This window comes from Lissotriton vulgaris, chromosome 2_1, assembly GCF_964263255.1.
Source record: "Lissotriton vulgaris chromosome 2_1, aLisVul1.2, whole genome shotgun sequence".
Classification (NCBI taxonomy): Eukaryota; Metazoa; Chordata; class Amphibia; order Caudata; family Salamandridae; genus Lissotriton; species Lissotriton vulgaris.
The window spans coordinates 1,071,012,987-1,071,033,331 of record NC_141687.1 but is presented as its reverse complement, the minus strand read 5'-3'; the positions used below and the strand labels follow the sequence as shown (position 1 = coordinate 1,071,033,331).

At 43.4% G+C, this 20,345-nt stretch overlaps 1 protein-coding gene across 2 annotated transcripts in view; it reads right to left on the bottom strand.

Annotated features, from left to right (window-relative positions):
* MCAM (melanoma cell adhesion molecule) overlaps positions 1-20,345 on the bottom strand; it is a 281,496-nt gene that overhangs the window by 32,860 nt on the left and 228,291 nt on the right. The window contains exons 13-16 of one of the 2 annotated variants that reach the window (XM_086956758.1): positions 10,990-11,067; positions 10,772-10,789; positions 9,977-10,118; positions 6,272-6,389 (exon numbers count right to left, since the gene is read on the bottom strand). In XM_086956758.1, the coding sequence (XP_086812884.1) occupies positions 6,272-6,389; positions 9,977-10,118; positions 10,772-10,789; positions 10,990-11,067 (356 nt within the window). The remainder of the gene's footprint in view (positions 1-6,271; positions 6,390-9,976; positions 10,119-10,771; positions 10,790-10,989; positions 11,068-20,345) is intronic. The other variant, XM_086956759.1, reaches the window with a different exon arrangement.

The following is a 20,345-nucleotide window of genomic DNA, read 5'->3' as shown; positions in this document are numbered from 1 at the left end:
TAAGCCTTTTCTACATCATATTCTTCATTGGAGCGCTGAGGCTATTCATTGTTTCGTCTAATTTGCAATGAAGATAATTTAAAGGTGTTTGTACTTGTATTACAGGTGTGCCTGACTATCCTGAAGCCATCATCTAGCTATATTTATTTAGATGTGATAAGATTCTAATGCGCTTCCATATGCTAATGTTGTCATTTTTCGTAAACATGATTGTAGTGTCTATTTGGCATTGAACACAGTCATGGTTAGGTCTTGCGTGCCGTTGTCCCTCTACTTTTTATCTCTGTGATTTTTAATAAAGCATGTGGCCCTACTCAGCGCCCACATGCCCCTGGCGACAATAGCCACTTTAAAATCGTTTTTAATCCACTTCAAGATAGCCTGGCCATGTATGTGTGTGTGCATTTGCTAAGCAGTCATCATGGTATGATAAGTAAACCATTCCAAGATAGCTGCTACGTGAGTGCAAGCACGGCGATATCTTTAAATGTTGTGTCATGGACAATACCTCTTGGCTTTGCCAATGCTTGTTCATAAATCCATAGGAGACAGATGACACTGAATGATCGTCAGGGTGCAGGGAGTATCTTTTTATCGAGTTGCAGCATTACTCTCAAAATCGATTTACAAATCTTTCCGCTTTAGTTTGAGGGCTTCTTTTCATTACCTACCTCTAAACTGTGTTGGCATAAGGTGTTTTTTTCGGTACTGGGTCTACCAAATCAGTTTATACTTCAAAGCTGATGATGCAAGCATGGCACATAGTTCTCTGACATTTTCTTTTTGTATATTCAACCTTTTTAAAATTAAAGTATAGCGTTTACTGCATGGGTCATTGCAGGTTTCTTGTCAATGCCAGTGAATCGTGCAAGAGAAGATGCCACTCCAAACCCAGCGACTTACTGGAATAATTGTGCCTGATTTTTATTTATTTTTTATTTTCAGTCTCCAGAAATTTGATTTCTTTTACTTTGCTATGAAAGGATACTGTAATTTAACAATTGTGCAGACAATTTTCTAGCAAAGTAAGTCAATAGTCATACTTGCATGATCCCCCAATTGGGGACGCAAACAATACAGCAAATTATCTGACTGCTGTAGTTTTGTCCGGCATATTTTTGCCAACATTTTGCTAAATATGTAATTGAATTGGTTCACCTCGTACCTCTGTGGTAGAAATCAATTTGTTCAGATGGAATCTTTCATATCCCTATCAATACTTGTCTCATTTGGAGTTCCACATGATTGTTGTATTCTTGCTCCCATTATGTTTACATTGCACATGGAACCATTTGGAGTACTTCTTACCCAACAAAACATTGCTATATCCACCAACATGCCACCGTAAAGTGTCATCAACTAAGTATGTCTTCAAACTCAGAGCCTGGGCCCCATTCAAACCTGAATATGAAGAGCATATCTCAAACTCAACCGAAGACTGCTTTTGTCCTCATAAACAGAGGACCTACCTCATGCAGAACTGGCTCAACAGCATGGATCTAGCTGGCTTCTAGCTTCTTACATCATCCAGGAAATCCCTGACCTTTCTCATGACTCTTTATTTTCCTTTAAGGATCATATCGAGAAAAAGGCTCAAACAGCTTGATTGGAGCTTACTTTACTGCACAGCCATTAAGCCATTCCTCATGGCTATTAAATATTTGAACAGCAGCCCAGACCCTTGTCTTGTCACATATCGACACAGGTCTACCAGAATCCTCTTTGACATTGATTAAAGCCATTTTTAGGTCGAGCCTAGTGTTGCAGCGCATGCGCTGCTCGCTTTGCGAGGCATGTTGTAGTAGGGACAGACGTGGAAGTGCGGTGAAAGCCCCGCCCATATTTTTCATTGGTTGGCGTCATCATCCATGGTAAATGCTGGTTTCCAATTGATAATGAGGCTTCTTAGTCCCGTCTTGTTACTGCCCTGTCTCCTTTTATGACCGCCCATCAGGACTGGATCTTTTACTGTTTCCGAACTCTGAAGCTTTCATTACCTTCTCCGAGAACTATTTACTTGACTTCATTAGGGACACAGCACTCACAGGTAATGGCGGCCGCTTATTAACATAATTTGCATTTCGCTTTCTATTTTTTAATTTCAAACATTTTATGAAGCGCGGCGCCCGCTTTAGGGACACTGCGCTCAGTTTATTATTTTTTTTCTACCCCCCGCACGCACTCCGTTGTCCATGCATTTTCGCTCCCCCACCCGCACTCCGCTGTCCGTGCATTTTCGCACCCCCGCCCGCCGCTGTCCGTGCATTTTCACACACCCCGCCCGCACTGCTCTGTCCGTGCATTTGTGCACCCCCTCCTCCCGCCTGCACTCTGTTCTCCTTGCATTTTTGCACAATGCTCTCTTCTGCGCAGCCTGCTGTAAGTCCAGCAGGTGTGTTACAGCTCCAGAACTGTGCTCTCACCACTCTTTCCGATGTTGTAGCACAGAACGGAGGCTCTGGGATAGTTTCACAGCTGCTTGGCTCAACTATTTTTTTTAAACAGAGATATTTTTAACAGTTGCATGCTTCCTTAAAGATATCTGGTTCAAGGACCTGTCTTCTTTTTCTGGTGGTATGCGACAGGAAGTGTGTCAAGCTAAGTATATAAATTTCCATTTTGCAGGATTCTATCAGCCAGTCAGATTTAACCTGGGTCCTTTATAATCTTAAAAACTGTTGGAAATTAGTCGCCAGTGTGAAGATTATTGTATTAAAATGTTCCCAAGCAGTTTTGTGTCTTGGTCTGTTTTATGAATAAACAATTTCCCCTTTTTGTCACAGAAACAATGTAAATTCTGTTTATTGAAACCATTTGTGTGCAGTGATTTGTACTTTTATATTGCCCGTCAAGACGTGTTGTTTTAGCTCTTGCTGCTAAGATTTATTTAACTTTCTTGTCAAGTTATTTTCTTTTGCTCGTTTAATCGCATGTTTTCCAGGGCTTTTGGGCAAATGTCACAAAACCTTAGATGTAAAAAAATAGCAATTCTTTCAACGCTCTCTTTTTGCAATATGTATTTGAAACAAAGGTTTTTTGTTACTTCTACGCCATATTTTGTTTTTTGCTGCGGAGGAGAACCCTATAAAATCTTCCTTTCCAATCCCTGCTATTCATTTTTCTGTGTTTTTATTTTACATCAGAGATTGTCTGCCGTCGGATCCCAGTGTACCCTTTCAATATTGTGATAAATATATTGTATTGCCCGAGTTTATCCCTTTCTTCCAGAAGAGTTCAGCCAAAGCAACACAATTGAGTTTCCCTCTGCGGAAGTATGCCACTGCGTAGCGTGAAAGAATACAAAAAATCAAAAAGATAACGTATTTTTGATGATTTTATTTTTGTTGCCGGACAATTTTTAGGTCTTGGCGAGGAAATAGCGTTATCCTATTTTTTAACAGCCTCTTTTAATAAAAGAAATAGTAATTAGAAAATAAATACATGTTTGCAAACATAGAGGGGCTTTGGGTCAGCTCTCTTCATTTATTGGGTTGTTCATCGGTCATTCAGATTGTTTGCAACCATGACATCATACAGCCTGGGGCAGAGGTCAGTCCGCTTCGAACATTGGCTCTCTCAGACGGAATGACGGCCATTTTTCCCTAATTACATGTAAGAAAAAAACAAGTACCAGTGCTGATGAGCCAATTCCGTTTTCCTTAAATTTTTATCGAAGTAAATCAAATCTAGTAGTACCTTTTCTTTGTGCCAATAAGAATCATATTTTCCAGATTTTTTTTCCTTTAATTTGGCACATGCTTGCAGTAAAACATAATATTTTAAACTTGCTTAAGTCTAAGCTCTTGGCTTTGTCAGTGCTTGTTTTTCTTGTGTGATGAATTCCCTGGTTTATTCCATAGCCTTTCAAGATTGCAACTCACTTTTGTTCCCGTAGGCTTTTGAGAAGCATCATGGCAAATATTGGGGGTTCTGGGTGAAAGTTGCCCATCTCCTTCGGTGACCAAGAACACCAGTTGTAATAGACAGAACTTCTCAACCCCATTTCTTTAAGGAACAAGCACTACTAGACATGACCAGGTAGTGCAAGGGGGCAAAAACACACGCAGCTGCAGCGTCTTCTGGATTTCAAACTGTGCCGTTCCATTGGCAGATTTATGGCGTTCGCAGCAGCAAGGCTGGAGTGGGTGGTATCGAATTATCCACTCCTTCTAAAATACCCAGGCAATGCTACAAGGCCATACTAGTGCCAAGGCGGGTCTATACAAATCTTTGACATACCATATTCATGTAAACTCGCCATAGTCGTGCTCAACAATGAGCCAAGAAGTCACTTTGTTTAAAAGGGGGCAAGCCTTCAGGATTATCAATGCTGCCGACTGTGGCAAACTGGTGACTACATGGGTTCTTCCACCATGTATGTCTGCATCCCTGATCTACATGGAACCAAGGCCTTTCCTGGTAGGAGTTCAACATAGTGACATTAAACACCTGGTAAGCCCAGAGCAGTCTTTGAGGTTCTCAGCATAGTTTCCTTCTATAAGCGATGGATCATTTTGTAGGTTCCAGTCCACTTAGACTGTATTTTAACAATTGCTCCTCCTGCTCTATATTAATATAGGGAGCCCTGGCACTCTGCCTACACCAGATGCTTTGTAACTTTCTGGCTGCACAGAGGTGAGCCACAGAAAAACAGGTAAGATGTAACCTTGTAATCAAGTTCAACATGTTGGGATACTCCGGGGTGTTTTTTCTCTGGTTGGGTAATGTTCTTCCTCAAGCCACTCTGTTCTTTTGGGGTCACTAATTATAAGCTAATACTAGTTGGTGGAAAACATTACCTTACTGCATTCCCCTCCTTTTTCCAAAACAACAGAGCAAGGTAACTTGGCCTATGGTTATTATAATTGTGGCTGACATTTTGGAACTTTTTGTGTAAGCCGAGGCCGTCGGTGTAGCTAATGCTTCTCTTTAGGCTCTTTGTATGTGGCTACCCAGTTGCTGCTCGGTGAATGTGTGAGAATGTTTCTTGTAACCCAAGGTCTCTGCACAGCAGGTGCAGAGGAAAGTTTGTGTGACAGTTGTGTTATCTATTTCACACAGTTTTCTTGCATGTACTCAATGCTCCACTGTCGTAAGTGTGAGATTGGCTTGGTGTGGTTCGACCAAGATTTGACAGTGGTAGTGGCAGGTATGGGAGTTGTGATTGCATTAGAGGCACCAATCAACCTATGATGAGCGGTCTCTGCCCTTAGCACTCACTGTAGGGTTGTGCTCTTTTATTTTTTGATGTGCACTAGTAGGAATCTTGAGGAATTGGCAGAAAGGAAGAAGCCGCGAGTGTGCACTTTGTGCTGCCTGGGAAAGAACTGATTAACTGTGAGCCTGGCACTCTATTTCAGGAACGAGTGTCTTTCAAGTACTGGGGTTTTTACAGTGGACCACTTTATCATGTTCTAGCATGACTCTAGTCTGTGTGGAACAAAACATAAATAAAAGGCATGTCATTTACAAGAGCTCCAACTCGTGTAAATGCGAGACCTATTGCATTGCAAATGCTTGTTTATGCAACAGCTCCGATAATCACAAAACAAAGACGTTCTCTACTAACATCTTGGCTGCTATGGAACGTCCAGCTCCACTGCTGAACGTTCCATTGCGCAGGTGCAGCTGGAACGTCCAACGGCAGCACTCCCGAGGTAGTGGTGCCGTCGGCCGTTGGACTGGGCGCAGCACTTATGAGGTAAACTATGCACAAGCAGAACCAACAAAACAAGAGGCACTATCAAACAATGACCTTCAACCGTGATTAATGATGTTCTGAGATCTGCTTGTGAGGGGCCCTATAGAAAATCCACTAAGACGCCATAATAATGGAACTTAGCCCTATACAGACAAGTACCGCATACCCTAACTAGTTAACTTCCGACTGTTTAAAAAATAAGCTGCATTCAAATAGGCACTAACGAAATGGTTGCACAACAAAATACAATCAGCCACTTGCCCAGTAAGCAGTCATCAAAGCTAGGTAATTACTGTTACTATCACTTGGGTGGAACAAATGCTTTTATGTCATGTCAAGCATGCAGAATTGATTACACCAATGCAAAACAGTGTCAAGGAAATTGTAACACATAAAATGCCCTCTCTGCCTGCTCTTACTGGAATACTACGTTACCGAGATCCCCACACGAAGGTGGACTGGGCAGATTGTAAGCATCGAGATGTTCTGAAAGACAGTCATCTGTGGAAAAAAAGGCAGCACGATGCAGAGTCAATCACATATAAGGGTAACACCAGCTCCCCAACGTACCATGTCACTCGAGGGTCTTTTCTCTCCGTTGGATCCTTGAAGAAGTTCTGCTTCCTCAGGCAGTCTGTCCGTTTTCATTTCCACTACAATATCGTCTTTCTGGTCATCTGGGTTTGTTCTAGGGAGCACATGAAAACTCCATTTAATAATGTGTTTTGGAGGTCTGAGGCTACGTGAAACACATCTTCTTAACAGGTGGCAGCAGCTTTAATGGGAAACATCCATTACAACCTAGTCATTACATCACACTGCTTGTACAACGCAACTGTTACAACTACAACGCATGCCATTATAAAACATGTCACTGCAAAGCATTCCATTACAACGTATACCCTTACAATGCATGCCATTACAATGCATTATAAGGTAAGTAATGGAATTTTTTTTTGTTTTAGGGTGGGAATGGGTTTTGGGGTAGTTGGGAATAGTAAGTTTTACCTACACTATCCAACACTTTCCCTACTGTTGAACTCACTGGAGTGGAAATAGTAATTTTTACCCCTACACTATCCAGACCTTACCGTACTGTTGCCCTAAAAGTATTATGCCTTGTAATGGTATGCATTGTAATGGTAGTTTAAAAAAATGCGTGGTAATGGCATGTGTTGTAAAATCATGCAATGTAAAGGTTGTTGTGATGTAAAAAACGTGTTTCAAAAGCATGCGTTGTAATTGTTTGCATTGGCACATCATATTTTCACTTTAATGGCCATTGCTATGTAAAATTTACAGAAATAAAAAATATTAAGGGCCCAAATACTAGTTTGGCGGTCCTGGAGCGAGCCACCATGCCACGCCCTGCCCAAGGATCGCCAAAAAGGGCCGCCGCCCACCAGCCAGATAACCTGTTTTTCATGATCTGGTGTGGCGAGGCAGTCCTGCAGCGGTGCCTATTCAAAGGCGCCTATATCTGCCTTAGAAGGCACTGCCACAGGACCACCACAGCATGATCCAGCACGGCATGGACTGCGAAGTCCATGCAGTGCTGGAACTGGGGGTGCATACACACAGGGGGCAAACCATGTGCCCCCCTGCATGCACCCTTGCATAGGGCACAAAGGGGCCCTGTAGGGCACCCATTACTTCATGACTGCAAGCAGTTTCATGGAGGGAGAACCTCCATGACACCGCTGGTGGTCCTGAAACTCGTTATATGCATGGGGGTGCCGCTGAGCCACTGCCAGCATATTGAGAGCCTAAGACCACCAGGGAATGCGGTTCCCTGGCGGTTGCGGCACTGTAATGGCGGTCCAACCACCAAAGTTGTATTATGGTGGTTGGACCGCCGGTGCGACTGTGGCTGGGCCACCATGCCTTCGCAAGTGTGGCAGTCCTCGGACCGTTAGACCCCTAATCAGGCCCTAAGACTCTCCCAATAAGGACATTGACCAGGACATTGCAAGAGAGTCCCGGGCACACATTTAAATAATACATGCACAATGTGTTTTTCTCTTATTTGTGGTACAGTAAGCTGTGGTTGAAACCAGTAGGTTCTTAGTTAAATTTTATAGTCCATGGAAAAATAAAGGAAAACACTACCAGCCGACACACGTTTTGTCACCTAGGAATAATCCCATGACTCTTCAGGGCTGTACGGGAAGGTGTCTGGCAGTACGAGATCGCTGTACCGGTGATAATTCCAACCCGGTCAGCACAGGTGTACGGAGCACAGTATTGGTGGTAGTAACTTGGATGGTGCAAGATTACCAGAAACGGGGAGGACGGGTAGGTCGCAAGCCCCCTTCGCCAGATCCAACAAGAGAGAGCAGCCGGGTACGTCCGTTTGGTGGGTGGTCCTATGTCCGAAATGGTGCGTGTAGAACTTGAACCAACAGGAGTAAGCGGGGGGTGCGTCCGTCTTACGGAGGATCCTAAGTCCGTGGTGGCAGGGGAGTATGTGGAGGATCCGGTTCGCTTTCCGGTTGTGGGCCAACCATGCCTTCCCAAGTGTGGCAGTCCTCGGATCGTTAGACTCTTAATCAGGCCCCAAGACTCTCTCAATAAGGACATTGACCAGGACATTGTCCAGCACATTCAGCCCTAGCCAGGAAATGACTACACTGAAAAACCCTGTGTATCAGCAGGTGATTCCATAAATAGCGACACGCTGAAAGGATTTGTGACCTCCTCCTGACATGATGGCCTGGGAGATTTGCCGTCTTTTGGGTGTACCCAAAATTCTCACCCAGAGAAGAAAGGTTCTAACATCTTGGATTGGGGCACAGAGAAGCATTGTGGTATTTATTAGTGCCAAACCCCCAGGAAGTAATGTAAGAGTGGGCAGGGTTCTCCATTGGAATTTGACACCTATTGATTAAGGAGTACTTCCCACCCACAAACTTGAGACGGCATAAAGAGGCACCGGAAATACTCTCTGAAGAACACTGCTGGCATCCTGTCCCACTGTTGAGGAATTCCTCCAGAAAAAAAGACAGTAAGAGTTCTGTGGGCAGGTTTCTCCAACACAAATGTGGCGGCTATCCCATCTGCTATATTACAAGTGCATTATATCCAAAGGCACTTGTAATAGGGTTCACGGGAAATCCATCATGTTTGTGACGGAGTAACCCATCCATTAAACTCTAAATCAGGTCTTAAGTCACAAGGTAAACTTTTCACCGGGAGGAACCTGGTCTCTGTATCTGATCTTCACTCCATTATGGTCCTCCTTAACTTTTGACTTTGACCCAGTCTAGCATGACCAGATATCTGCAGTTGGTGCTTTGAGCTTTTTAGTGCCATAATTTTTTTTAAAACATACCTTCGGTTCCTCTGATACCATTTGAGTCATTTTGGTGTCCGTTTGTTCATTTCTATTGTGTTGTGTTTTCAACTTATTAACTGATTTAGTATTGATAAATTCTTTACATTTGTTGCCTTTGAGTTAAAACTGACTGCTCTGTGCCAGAGCTATCCAGTACTGAGCTAATGTTTACCTTAAAGTAACCTACCTGGGCCTGATATAGAATAGTTTAATTATTACTTGGTGGGGTCCACAACCACCTATACTATTAATCAACTTTATAAAACTAGGTGTATGGAAGTTACAGAATATACAAGCCTCCAGCAACTCTTTCCTAGCACAGGCACCATCCGGAGCCCATTGTGGGGCATTCAAAGCACCTTTGAGAAGTAGGTGTGGCTAGGGGACTTTACTGGTTTTGGGAAGCTCACAACATCTGATGTCATGGCCAACGGTGTTGCTATCAATGGAAGTGCGCTGGGGTTATGGAAGCTTACTACACCTCCGGTCCTAGCCTCTCCCTGCAAGAGAGGCTGTTGGGATGGCAGTCTGTTGGATCCAGGGTAGCTCAGGACACCTTAACTCCCACCCCCTAACTGCAAGAGGCCCTAATGGGAATGGTGTACTGGATGACTAGCTGCTCACTGCCCCAGCAATCACTACGAATTTCATCAGGAGGTGCTGTTGGAAAGGCAGAGTACTGGGTGAGGAGAAGCCTATCTCAGCAGGAGATTTTGTTTCCAGAGGTGAAGTTTTAGCGGGGCTGGTGTAAGGAGGGATGGAATGAAGCTTAATGAACATGTACTGTTTCCAGTCACAACAGGAGGCGCTGAACACAGGGATATCACGTAGCAGCCACCTTGAGTCTCAACACTGAATCGTGGTGGCTGAACCGTGATCACCTGTACACCATAAGTGTATACACCGGAAGTGTCCTCCATTTTCCCCCAGGTTGTACTCACATGTTTTGCTTTCCAGAGCGGCCGCAGGCTATCTTGCCTTTCTTGTACAGGAAATAGAGGACGGCACCAAGAATGGCGAGCAGCAGGATACAGACGATGATCACCACAATAAGGACGCCCCTGCTCTCCGCCTTCTTCAACTCTGCAAAATACATGGGTAGAAGTCAGCACCTCAGAGCCGTAAAAAATAAACATAGGCAGTGAGCAACTGAACAGAAGCTTTGACAGGCATCACCAGAAGTTCACTGCCTTCCGATGGCGATGGGTTACTAGCCCATTGGCACAGGCCCGAGGGTGAAGACAGGCTGGGGATAGGAATGCCATAGGTGCTCATTAGGCATGGACTGAACGCTTAATTATCCTATCCACAGATGGATGGATCCACCATTTTCTTCCTCTTAAAAATATTTCTTTTATTGAACGAAGAGTGTACTAGAGAGAAAAAATGATGAATACTCCACCTACGGTTATATATGGTTACCAAACACTTGTATATTTAACCTACAACGACATAAGTAATTATTGCATGCATAGGTCTGGAATGTTTCTCACCCAATTAGTTGTAGCCTACAGCTATGCTTATGGCAAAACCACACACTATATTTTGTCACATATGCCACTGGCTGGTTTTATGAAATCAGCCCCAGTGGATTTAAAAGCTGCTGGTTGTTGGCTGTAGCAGGACAGGTGAGGTGGGTGTAAACAGCTGAGAGGGTAGAAGCATTTGGGAGTTTGGCTGGTTGAGGGGAAACAGCACTAGGGTAGGGTGCCAGCTCTGTGAGATGCAGTACTCACCTTTCCGGATGCTCCCCTCTAAAATGTACAGATAAAACGAAAGTCGAAAGAGGAATAAATGAGATGGAAAAACATACTCTTCCCCCATGTCTCCACCAATACCCATTACAGGTATCAATCAGAATTCCCACTCCCTTTCCTGCCACAGTGCTTTGAAGCCAGTGAGCAGGCGTTTGCTTGCAGGACTCCCAAGATGCTGGCTGAGCTTGGCCTCTTACCTGTATAAGTGACAGTGGGAGACGTGACGATTGTTGGCGGTGGTGGAGATGGTGGTGGTGTTGTTGCAATAACAACCCCTATGGGAACAAAAGAAACATACTGTAGGTGTATGGACCCAAAGATGGGGATGCATGGAACACAAATTTATAAGACTAACCGGGCGGAAACGAAAAAATAACGACAAACTCACTAACAAAATGGCACATTCCTCTGAGAAATGTGCGAGGACAAGCTGTAACAGTGACGTAGGATCAACTCCACATGATGGGAATGCAAAAGAAACAAACACTCAAAGACGCAGAATGTCACATTGTCAGTGGCACAATTTTGAACCAAAACAAAACTCGTTCACAACATGAACCCACCTACAACACAAAATCTGCAAATAAGCTGAAGCTGATGAGCACGGACCACTATGAAATGATGCCACAAACATCATGTACTACAACAGCTCACTGCGCACCTTGCTACACACGCCTGTCTCTACTGTTCATGCAGTCAGACACATACGTACGAAGATAGAATCCTGTCCTCCTTCCCTACATAGATTATACTCCCATGTATTCCCATATGAAAACAAGGCGGAATGCATTTTTTGCCAGAATTTTTTTGGGGTTCACTCTGCATCGTACAGTCTGCCTGATCTAACACAAGTAATTGAAAGGGGGCGGTTGGGCACAAGCTCCGTGTGTAAATCAAAGCATTGTAAGTTTGTAGCGTGCCTCGGAGGTATCACCTAGTCGAACTTTAGGTGTGAAAACATATACGTGAAAAAGCTTTCCCTTTATCTTGGGAGCAACCCTCTGGGCGCTGCTGTGTTGGATCGACACTGCAATCTATCTAATGTTGCAAACCATAATAATCAAACGATTGTCAAAGTCTTCAAAAGTAAAGTTCATCAATTTCGACTTTTAATGCAATTGAATTCATCAATTCCCAATGTTGAAATTCACATTGTGAAATTTATCATTTTCTTAAATCCATACAGTGCTTTTCAATGCATTTCGTACCCATGACAGGTACTTCGTCAGGGGAATCTTTTGGAACAATGTATGTATATGAGGGTCCATCACTCAATCAAACAGTTAACAAATATCGCATTCTATTGGCATGCAGTCTTGTTTAAAAACATTACGGTAGGTGCACAACGTTTCTTCTGAAGAAAATAACTAAATACCGGCACATTAATTTAGGTGAAGTCTATGAGGAATATATTGTGTATAACAAAAAACATAAAACATAAAAATAGAGAATTACTCGAGCATGTTGCTGTGCCGATTTGGGAAAGTCTAAATGTTTAACTGAAACTTAACCGAAGGGTTAAAGGAAATTTACATTGTGTTCGTAATTTCCTAGAAGTCCCCTCATAATACCGGGCATAACCTGTTGTTTAACCCAGATTAATTACGATATATTAAGCTTACCGCTACTTCATGTGTGATCCCATAGTAACCACGAGATGAAATGATGTGTGCAAGCGGGGCAAGCTCGTCGATCTTAATAAAACATTGACATGGTGTCGGCGTTGTGCTCTAGAAAGTGGTGACGGACTCAAGTACTAGTGATGAATGGGTTCGGCCATGTTGGAACGGGACAATCTTTGTGGATATGGTCCCTACTATGTTGAGAAGTGGAGTTGGCTTTAGATATTGAGTGAAACAAACATGCACAAATGTTGGCAAGTGGTGAGAAACTTCATCGATGGATATCAAACAAAAAAATATATTAAATAGTAAATTAAATCAAATTGGATCAATATAGAATGAAAACAAACTTGTGAAAGGTTCAACAGATAGGTTTCAGTATGTAACATTGTTCACAAGTAACACGAGAGTTCCAAGCGGTCATTGAGCCCATGAGGTTTTAAGGAATCCAGTTTATAAATCCATTGATTTTCTTTCTGTAAAAGTCTCCTGTTCACATCCTGATTCCCAATATTGGTGATTGTTTCCAGTACCATGAATTGCAATTGAGATATGTTATGTCTGTTCTTATTAAAATGTACATCAATGGCCGATTTCTCATTTCTAGTTCTTATATTGCTTTTGTGTTCTGTTAAACGTGTTTTGATCTTCCTTGTAGTTTTACCCACGTATACAAGCCCACATGGGCACTTAAGAAGATATGAGATTTGTAGAATCACACGTTGCCGTTACTTTGAGAGGTATGGGAGTGCCTTGTCTTGGATGATTAATTGAGGTTCCCTTGATGATTGCATGACAATTGTTGCAGTTATGACATGGGATTGTGCTTTTGAACAATTCTTGCGTGGCATTCTGTGGTCTTTTTTTGAGCATGTCTTGAATGTTTTTGCTGCGAGTATTAGCAAATCTGGGCTGATTTTGAAAGATCCCTTTAAAGTCTGGTTCATTAGATAGAATTTGCCAATATCTGAGAATAGATTGTTTGTAGGCATGACTTTTAGTAGAATATGTTGAAACTACTACTGAGCGTCTCTCTGAAGACTTAGAAGAACTTTTCAATAAATCTGAGCGCGATTTAGCATTACATTTGGTGGTTGCAATCTCCAAAACTTTTGTGGGATATCCTCTCTCTTGGAAACGCTGAATCATGTTTTGTATTTGAATCTGAGATTCTTCAGGTTCTGAGACTATTCTCTTCACTCTATGCAGTTGTGATAATGGTAAATTGTTTTTAAGCGAATTCTGGTGAAAGCTGCCATAGTGTAAGAGATTATTGCGGTCTGTGGATTTCTTGTAGTGTCGTCCTGATTTTGTTCTCTTCAATTTGTACTAGAACATCTAGATATGCTATACACTTTTGTGTATTTTACAGATACATTGATGACATTTTTGTCCTTTGGCTAGGTCCTAAACAGACACTGCAACAACAACTGGAAGATTGGAATAAAATCAATGATCGAATTCAGTTCACTTACAACATCAATCAAAAGTGTATAGTATATCTAGATGTTCTAGTACAGATTGAAGAGAACAAAATCAGATCGCTTAAAAACAATTTACCATTATCACAACTGTACAGAGTGAAGAGAATAGTCTCAGAACCTGAAGAATCTCAGATTCATAAATAAAACATGATTCAGCGTTTCCAAGAGAGGATATTCCACGAAGGTTTTGGAGATTGCAACCACCAAATGTAACGCGCTCAGATTTATTGAAAAGTTCTTCTAAGTCTTCAGAGAGACGCTCAGTAGTAGTTTCAACACATTCTACTAAAAGTCATGCCTACAAACAATTTATTCTCAGACATTGGCAAATTCTATCTAATGAACCTGACTTTAAAGGGATCGTTCAAAATCAGCCCAGATTTGCTTATACTCGCAGCAAAAACATTCAAGACATGCTCAAAAAAAGACAACAGAATGCCACACAAGATTTGTTCAAAGGCACAATCCCATGTCATAACTGCAACCATTGTCATGCAATCATCAAGGGAACCTCAATTAATCATCCAAGACAAGGCACTCCCATACCTCTCAAAGTAACGGCAACGTGTGATTCTACGAATCTCATATATCTTCTTAAGTGCCCATGTGGGCTTGTATACGTGGGTAAAACTACAAGGAAGATCAAAACACGTTTAACAGAACACAAAAGCAATATAAGAACCAGAAATGAGAAATCGGCCATTGCTGTACATTTTAATGAGAACAGACATAACATATCTCAATTGCAATTCATGGTACTGGAAACAATCACCAATATTGGGAACTAGGATGTGAACAGAAGACTTTTACAGAAAGAAAATCAATGGATTTATAAACTGGATTCCTTAAAACCTTATTGGCTCAATGACCGCTTGGAAGTCTCGTGTTACTTGTGAACAATGTTACATACTGAAACCTATCTGTTGAACCTTTCACAAGTTTGTTTTCATTCTATATTAATCCAATTTGATTTAATTTACTATTTGATGTATTTTTTTGTTTGATATCCATCGATGAAGTTTCTCACCACTTGCCAACATTTGTGCATGTTTGTTTCACTCAATATCTAAAGCCAACTCCACTTCTCAACATAGTAGGGACCATATCCACGAAGATTATCCCATTCCAACATGGCGGAACCCATTCATCACTAGTACTTGAGTCCGTCACCACTTTCTAGAGCACAACGCCGATACCATGTCAATGTTTTATTAAGATCGACCGGCTTGCCCCCCTTACACACATCATTTCATCTCGTGGTTACCCGGGGATCACACATGAAGTAGCGGTAAGCTTAATATATCATAATTAATATAGGGTTAAACAACAGGTTATGCCCGGTATTATGAGGGGACTTCTAGTAAATTACGAACACAATGTAAATTTGCTTTAACCCTTTGGTTAAGTTTCAGTTAAACATTTAGACTTTCCAAAATCGGCACAGCAACATGCTCGAGTAATTCTCTATTTTTATGTTTTATGTTTTTTGTTATACACAATATATTCCTCATAGACTTCACCTGAATTAATGTGCCAGTATTTAGTTATTTTCTTCAGAAGAAACTTTGTGCACCTACCGTAATGTTTTTAAACAAGACTACATGCCAATAGAATGCGATATTTGTTAACTGTTTGATTGAGTGATGGACCCTCATATACATACATTGTTCCAACAGATTCCCCTGACGAAGTACCTGTCATGGGTACGAAATGCATTGAAAAGCACTTATAAATTTGTATGGATTTAAGAAAATGATAAATTTCACGATGTGAATTTCAACATTGGGAATTGATGAATTCAATTGCATTAAAAGTCGAAATTGATGAACTTTACTTTTGAAGACTTTGACAATCATTTGATTATTATGGTTTGCAACATTAGATAGATCGCAGTGTCGATCCAACACAGCAGCGCCCAGAGAGTCGCTCCCAAGATAAAGGGAACGCTTTTTCACGTATATGACACAGCGGCAAAGTCAACACATTTTGTATCTTTATCCCTTTCCAGAGAGACAAAAGAACACTGGACTGCAGTGGATGCTCCAGTTATATCCGGACTGGATTTTGGGAATACTATACTTGCAGGGTCCACTCCATCCCCTATTGCACCACCTAAGCACATAAAGAAGTGCCCCATTCATCAGCAAGTCTGTTTACCACTATCTCTGGAAAAGTTATTCACATCACCCCCATACTGTGTAATCTCTGATGGCTTTCTGCCACGCCTAGGATTCCATTGAAACTCAGCGGCCTGGCAAATGACAGGCCATTTTCCTTTTTCAATCACTAGGAGTTTGGCGGGCAGGGTTACTCCATCACAAACCGTCCACCGTATTACAATTCCATTATATCCTACGAAACTTGTAATATGGTGGATGGGATATCTATCACATTTGTGATGGAGTATCCCATCTGCCAAACTTATAATCAGGCCCTTAGTTAGACTCCAGACACTAGAGTTGGGAAACTTAATTCCAAAGATAGAATTCTCAGATCGGTTTTATCAAGGGAAGTTCTCAGACAGGGTTCATCAAGTTGTGATCTCCTTGTTACCACTTGCTGACCCCTGTACCTATGTGTGATTTCTCAGAGATCTAAATGTATTTAATAATCACAATTGGATGTGGTGTGTTTAGGTGCTAAAAAACCTGCCATCTGTTATTCTTTTTGATGAAAAATACTCATGAAATTCGGCTTTCCCCAGTGTTTAGAAATGAATGTCCAAGCTACATGGTGTAAACGCCTCTTCTGTAGGAGCACACCCCAAATTTTGGATGGATGAGTGGTGTTGTCACTGGACCCTGCTGACCAGGAACCCATGCGTGTGCTCTAATCCCTAAAATACACGTACAATTGGGTAACACCTAATTGGCATATTTAACTTCCTACAAGCCCTTAGCATATGGTACTCTGTGTACCCAGGGCCTGTAAGTTACATGTCACTAGTGGACTGCTGCACTTATTGTGCCATAACTACAATGATAAAGTGAAAGCATGACTCTAGGCCAGCTTTTAACCTGTCAATGCAACTTGGTAAAATAGCCATTTGCCAGGCCTAAACCTTCCATTTTAACATTTATAAGTCATGTTGGGTTTATGTTTTACCTGTCCTGACAGTGAAAAGTTGCCAATGTTGTTTTCACTGTAGCAAGGGCTTGCATGCCCCTTGATTAACATGGGATACACTTTTAAATGTGTATACTTTTACATTTCCTAGTGCTAACTTCTGTTTGGGAATACCAAAAGTTATCAAATTAAATTTGAATTATTGCTGAAGTCGGATTTAAAGTATCTAATAATATAAATAAGCCTCAACTTTCTTGCCCAAAGGTTCTCAAAGCGGTTTCTGATTAAACCAGCTGCCCTCCAGCTAGAAGGTGTGAATTGTTACCAGGACAGTATAGCAAAGGGCCTTGTTGGTGTAAAGCACAAGTTACTACTTGTGTAACGATATATCTGTAAGAGACATTAGTTAGTGATAGATTCCTTACCTTAGAATATCTACAGGCATCAGACTGGATCCGTTACGTTTTTTCATCAGCAGTACCCCTGCGCGTCACTAGGCGTCGCCGTTAGGCTCCGCGTACATCACTGGAATCGTAGTCGCCGAGATGACGTCGCTGGAGCTACTTAAACGCGCCCATGAACGCTGATGTCAGTTCTGTACACGACTTTCCGTGCCAGGAAGGCAGAGCCATGCAAGATACTGACCACTGGTGCATTGAAACTAGGGCCCTGAAAGGGATGACCTTAATCCTAGAAATCAGTTTGCAGAAGGGGGAGGATGGGTGGGGCGGTAAGGAATCTATCAATAACTAATATCTCTTACAGATATATTGTTACACAAGTAGTAATTTGCACATCTGAAAGAGACACGTTAGTGATAGATTCCTTACCTTAGAATAGATACCCCAGCAATACCAACCCCGGTGGTGGGTCTGCATACAAAGATCACACCAGAAAGTCACGGAGAACAGAACTGCCAAAGAAGCAGTCTCTCCGGACTTAACTGTCAAGGCAATAATGCTAAGTAAAAGTGTGCAGCGAGGCCCATGTGCCTGCGTGACAGATGTCTTGCAGGGGGACACCACGTCCCAATGCAGAGGTAGCTGCTGTCGCTGTAGGTAGAATTGGCATGCAACCCCACCGGAGGTTCCTTTTTAGCCAGAGAATAACAGGCTTTGGCACACAAGACGACCCAACTGGAGATAGTCTTCTTGTGTACAGCCCGGCCTTTCTTGGCACCCACGTAGCCAACAATGAGCTGGTCATCCACCCGGAACTGTTGTGTGCGGTTCAGATAAAAGGAGAGCACACGTTTTGGGTCTAGGCGGTGGAGCGTCTCTTCCTCTCTGGAAGGGTGCAGAGGTGGAAAGAAAGTGGCCAAGGTGATAGTCTGCCCAATTTGAAAAGCGGTGACAACTTTTGGCAAGAAGGAAGGACGAGTGCGAAGCACAACCTTGTCCGGATGGACTGACAGAAAAGGAGGCTTACATGAAAGAGTCTGGAGCACACTCACACACCTAGCGGAGGTGATAGCAACCATAAAAAGCAGTCTTCAAAGTCAACAAACGAAGAGCACAGTTGTGGAGCGGCTCAAAGTGAGCGCACATAAAAACAGTAAGTACCAGATTCAAGTCCCACTGTGCATCACAAAGGGAATAGGAGGGAAAAGGTGAGTAATGCCTTTGAGAAATCTATTAACAACAGGGGACTTGAAAAGAGAAGGCTGAGCAGGTAGCCTGAGAAAGGCCGAGATCGCAGAAAGGTAGCCTTTAATAGTGCCCAGAGCAGAGCCCTACCGGGCTAAAGAAAGAAGAAACAAAAGGGCCTCTGAAAAAGGGACAGAAACGCCATCACCAGCCTTTGCTGTGCACCATGACACAAATTTGTTCCACCTGCAGGCGTATACCGTGCCCTCCGAGATTTGGACGTAGTCGAACAGGTTCCCCATATGCTGCGCCCACTGAAACTTCAGGTCCCACTGCAGAGCCCGCATATGCCATCTGGCATGGTTGGTATGCTGAGGCCCAGCAGCCTCAAGGTCGTCCTGACCAATACCCGGGACAAGGCCGAAAGATCGGAATCATAGCCCTAATGTCCCGGACTCGCTGTTCGGTAGGATAGACCTGAAACTGCCCCGTGTCCAGAACACATCCAATGAAGAGGAGCTTCTGAGAGGGAATCAGGTGCGACTTCAGCACGTTGATGGAGAACCCCAGCAAATGCAGGAGGTCAGCTGTAGTCTGGAGGTGGGAGACAACTGCCTGGGGTGAGCCCGCCTTCAACAGCCAGTTGTCGAGATAGGGGAAGACTGAAACCCCTGATCTGACCAGAAGAGCTACGCCCATGCCATCATTTTCGTAAACACCAGAAGGGCGCTGGTAAGGCCGAAGGGGAGCACAGTGAACTGAAAATGCTCCTGCCCTACCATGAATCGCAGGTAACGCCAGTGGGCCGGCAGGATGGGGATATGAAAATATGCGTCCTGCAGGTCCAACTCTACCATCCAGTCTTGCGGGTCAAAGGCAGACAAGACCTGAGCAAGTGTGAGCATCTTGAACTTCTCCTTCCAGAGGAAGCGATTGACGTTCCGAAGGTCTACGATGGGACGCGGGGCTTTAGAACCAAGAAGTAGTGGGAGTAACAACAACAACCTACTTCTGGCGTCAGAACGTGGTCGATGGCGCCCTTGACCAAGAGGGCCGTGACTTCCTGCTGGAGAAGTGCCAAGTGATCCCCCGACATGCGGTGATACTGTGGTGGCATGGCTGGGGGGTTGTCTCAAAGGGGAGGTAGTAACCACTTCGGACAATTTGCAGAACCCACCTGTCCAGTATGATGGTGCGCCAGTGGTGGAGGTGATGGCGAATCCTGCCACCCACTGGCGTCTGGTGGGCCTGAAACACCGGACTAGGAAGGTTTGGAGGCAGTGGCAGCGGGGAGTGGTGGACTGAACTGCACGCTGGCCCTGTGACCCGCCTCTGCGTGTCCCATGTCCGCGGCTGCGCTTAGACTGTTGCTGCGCAGGCCTGTGGCTCTGAAACAAAAGTGCTTGGGCGGCCCTTCCTTGACCAAGGAAGGAGCGAAAAGCAGAAGTGGAAAGAGAGTGTATGGCCGAAAGGCCTAAGGACTTGGCTGTAGCCCGTGAGTCCTTAAAACGCTCCAATGCGCAATCCGCCTTATCATCAAACAGGCATGTCCATCAATGTGTTCTGGACATCCCCAGAAAAGCCAGTCGTTCTCAGCCAGGCATGGCGGTGTATCGCCACTGTCGTGGAAATCGCCCTACCCAGCGATCAGTGTCAACACCACAACGGATCATGAACTTGGCCGCGTCACTCTCCTCAGCAATAGCTTGGGAAAGAATTGTCCGAGCCTCCACTGGACACTGAGGCAGCACTTGCACAACCGTATCCCACACAGAATGGGAATAACGGCCCAAGA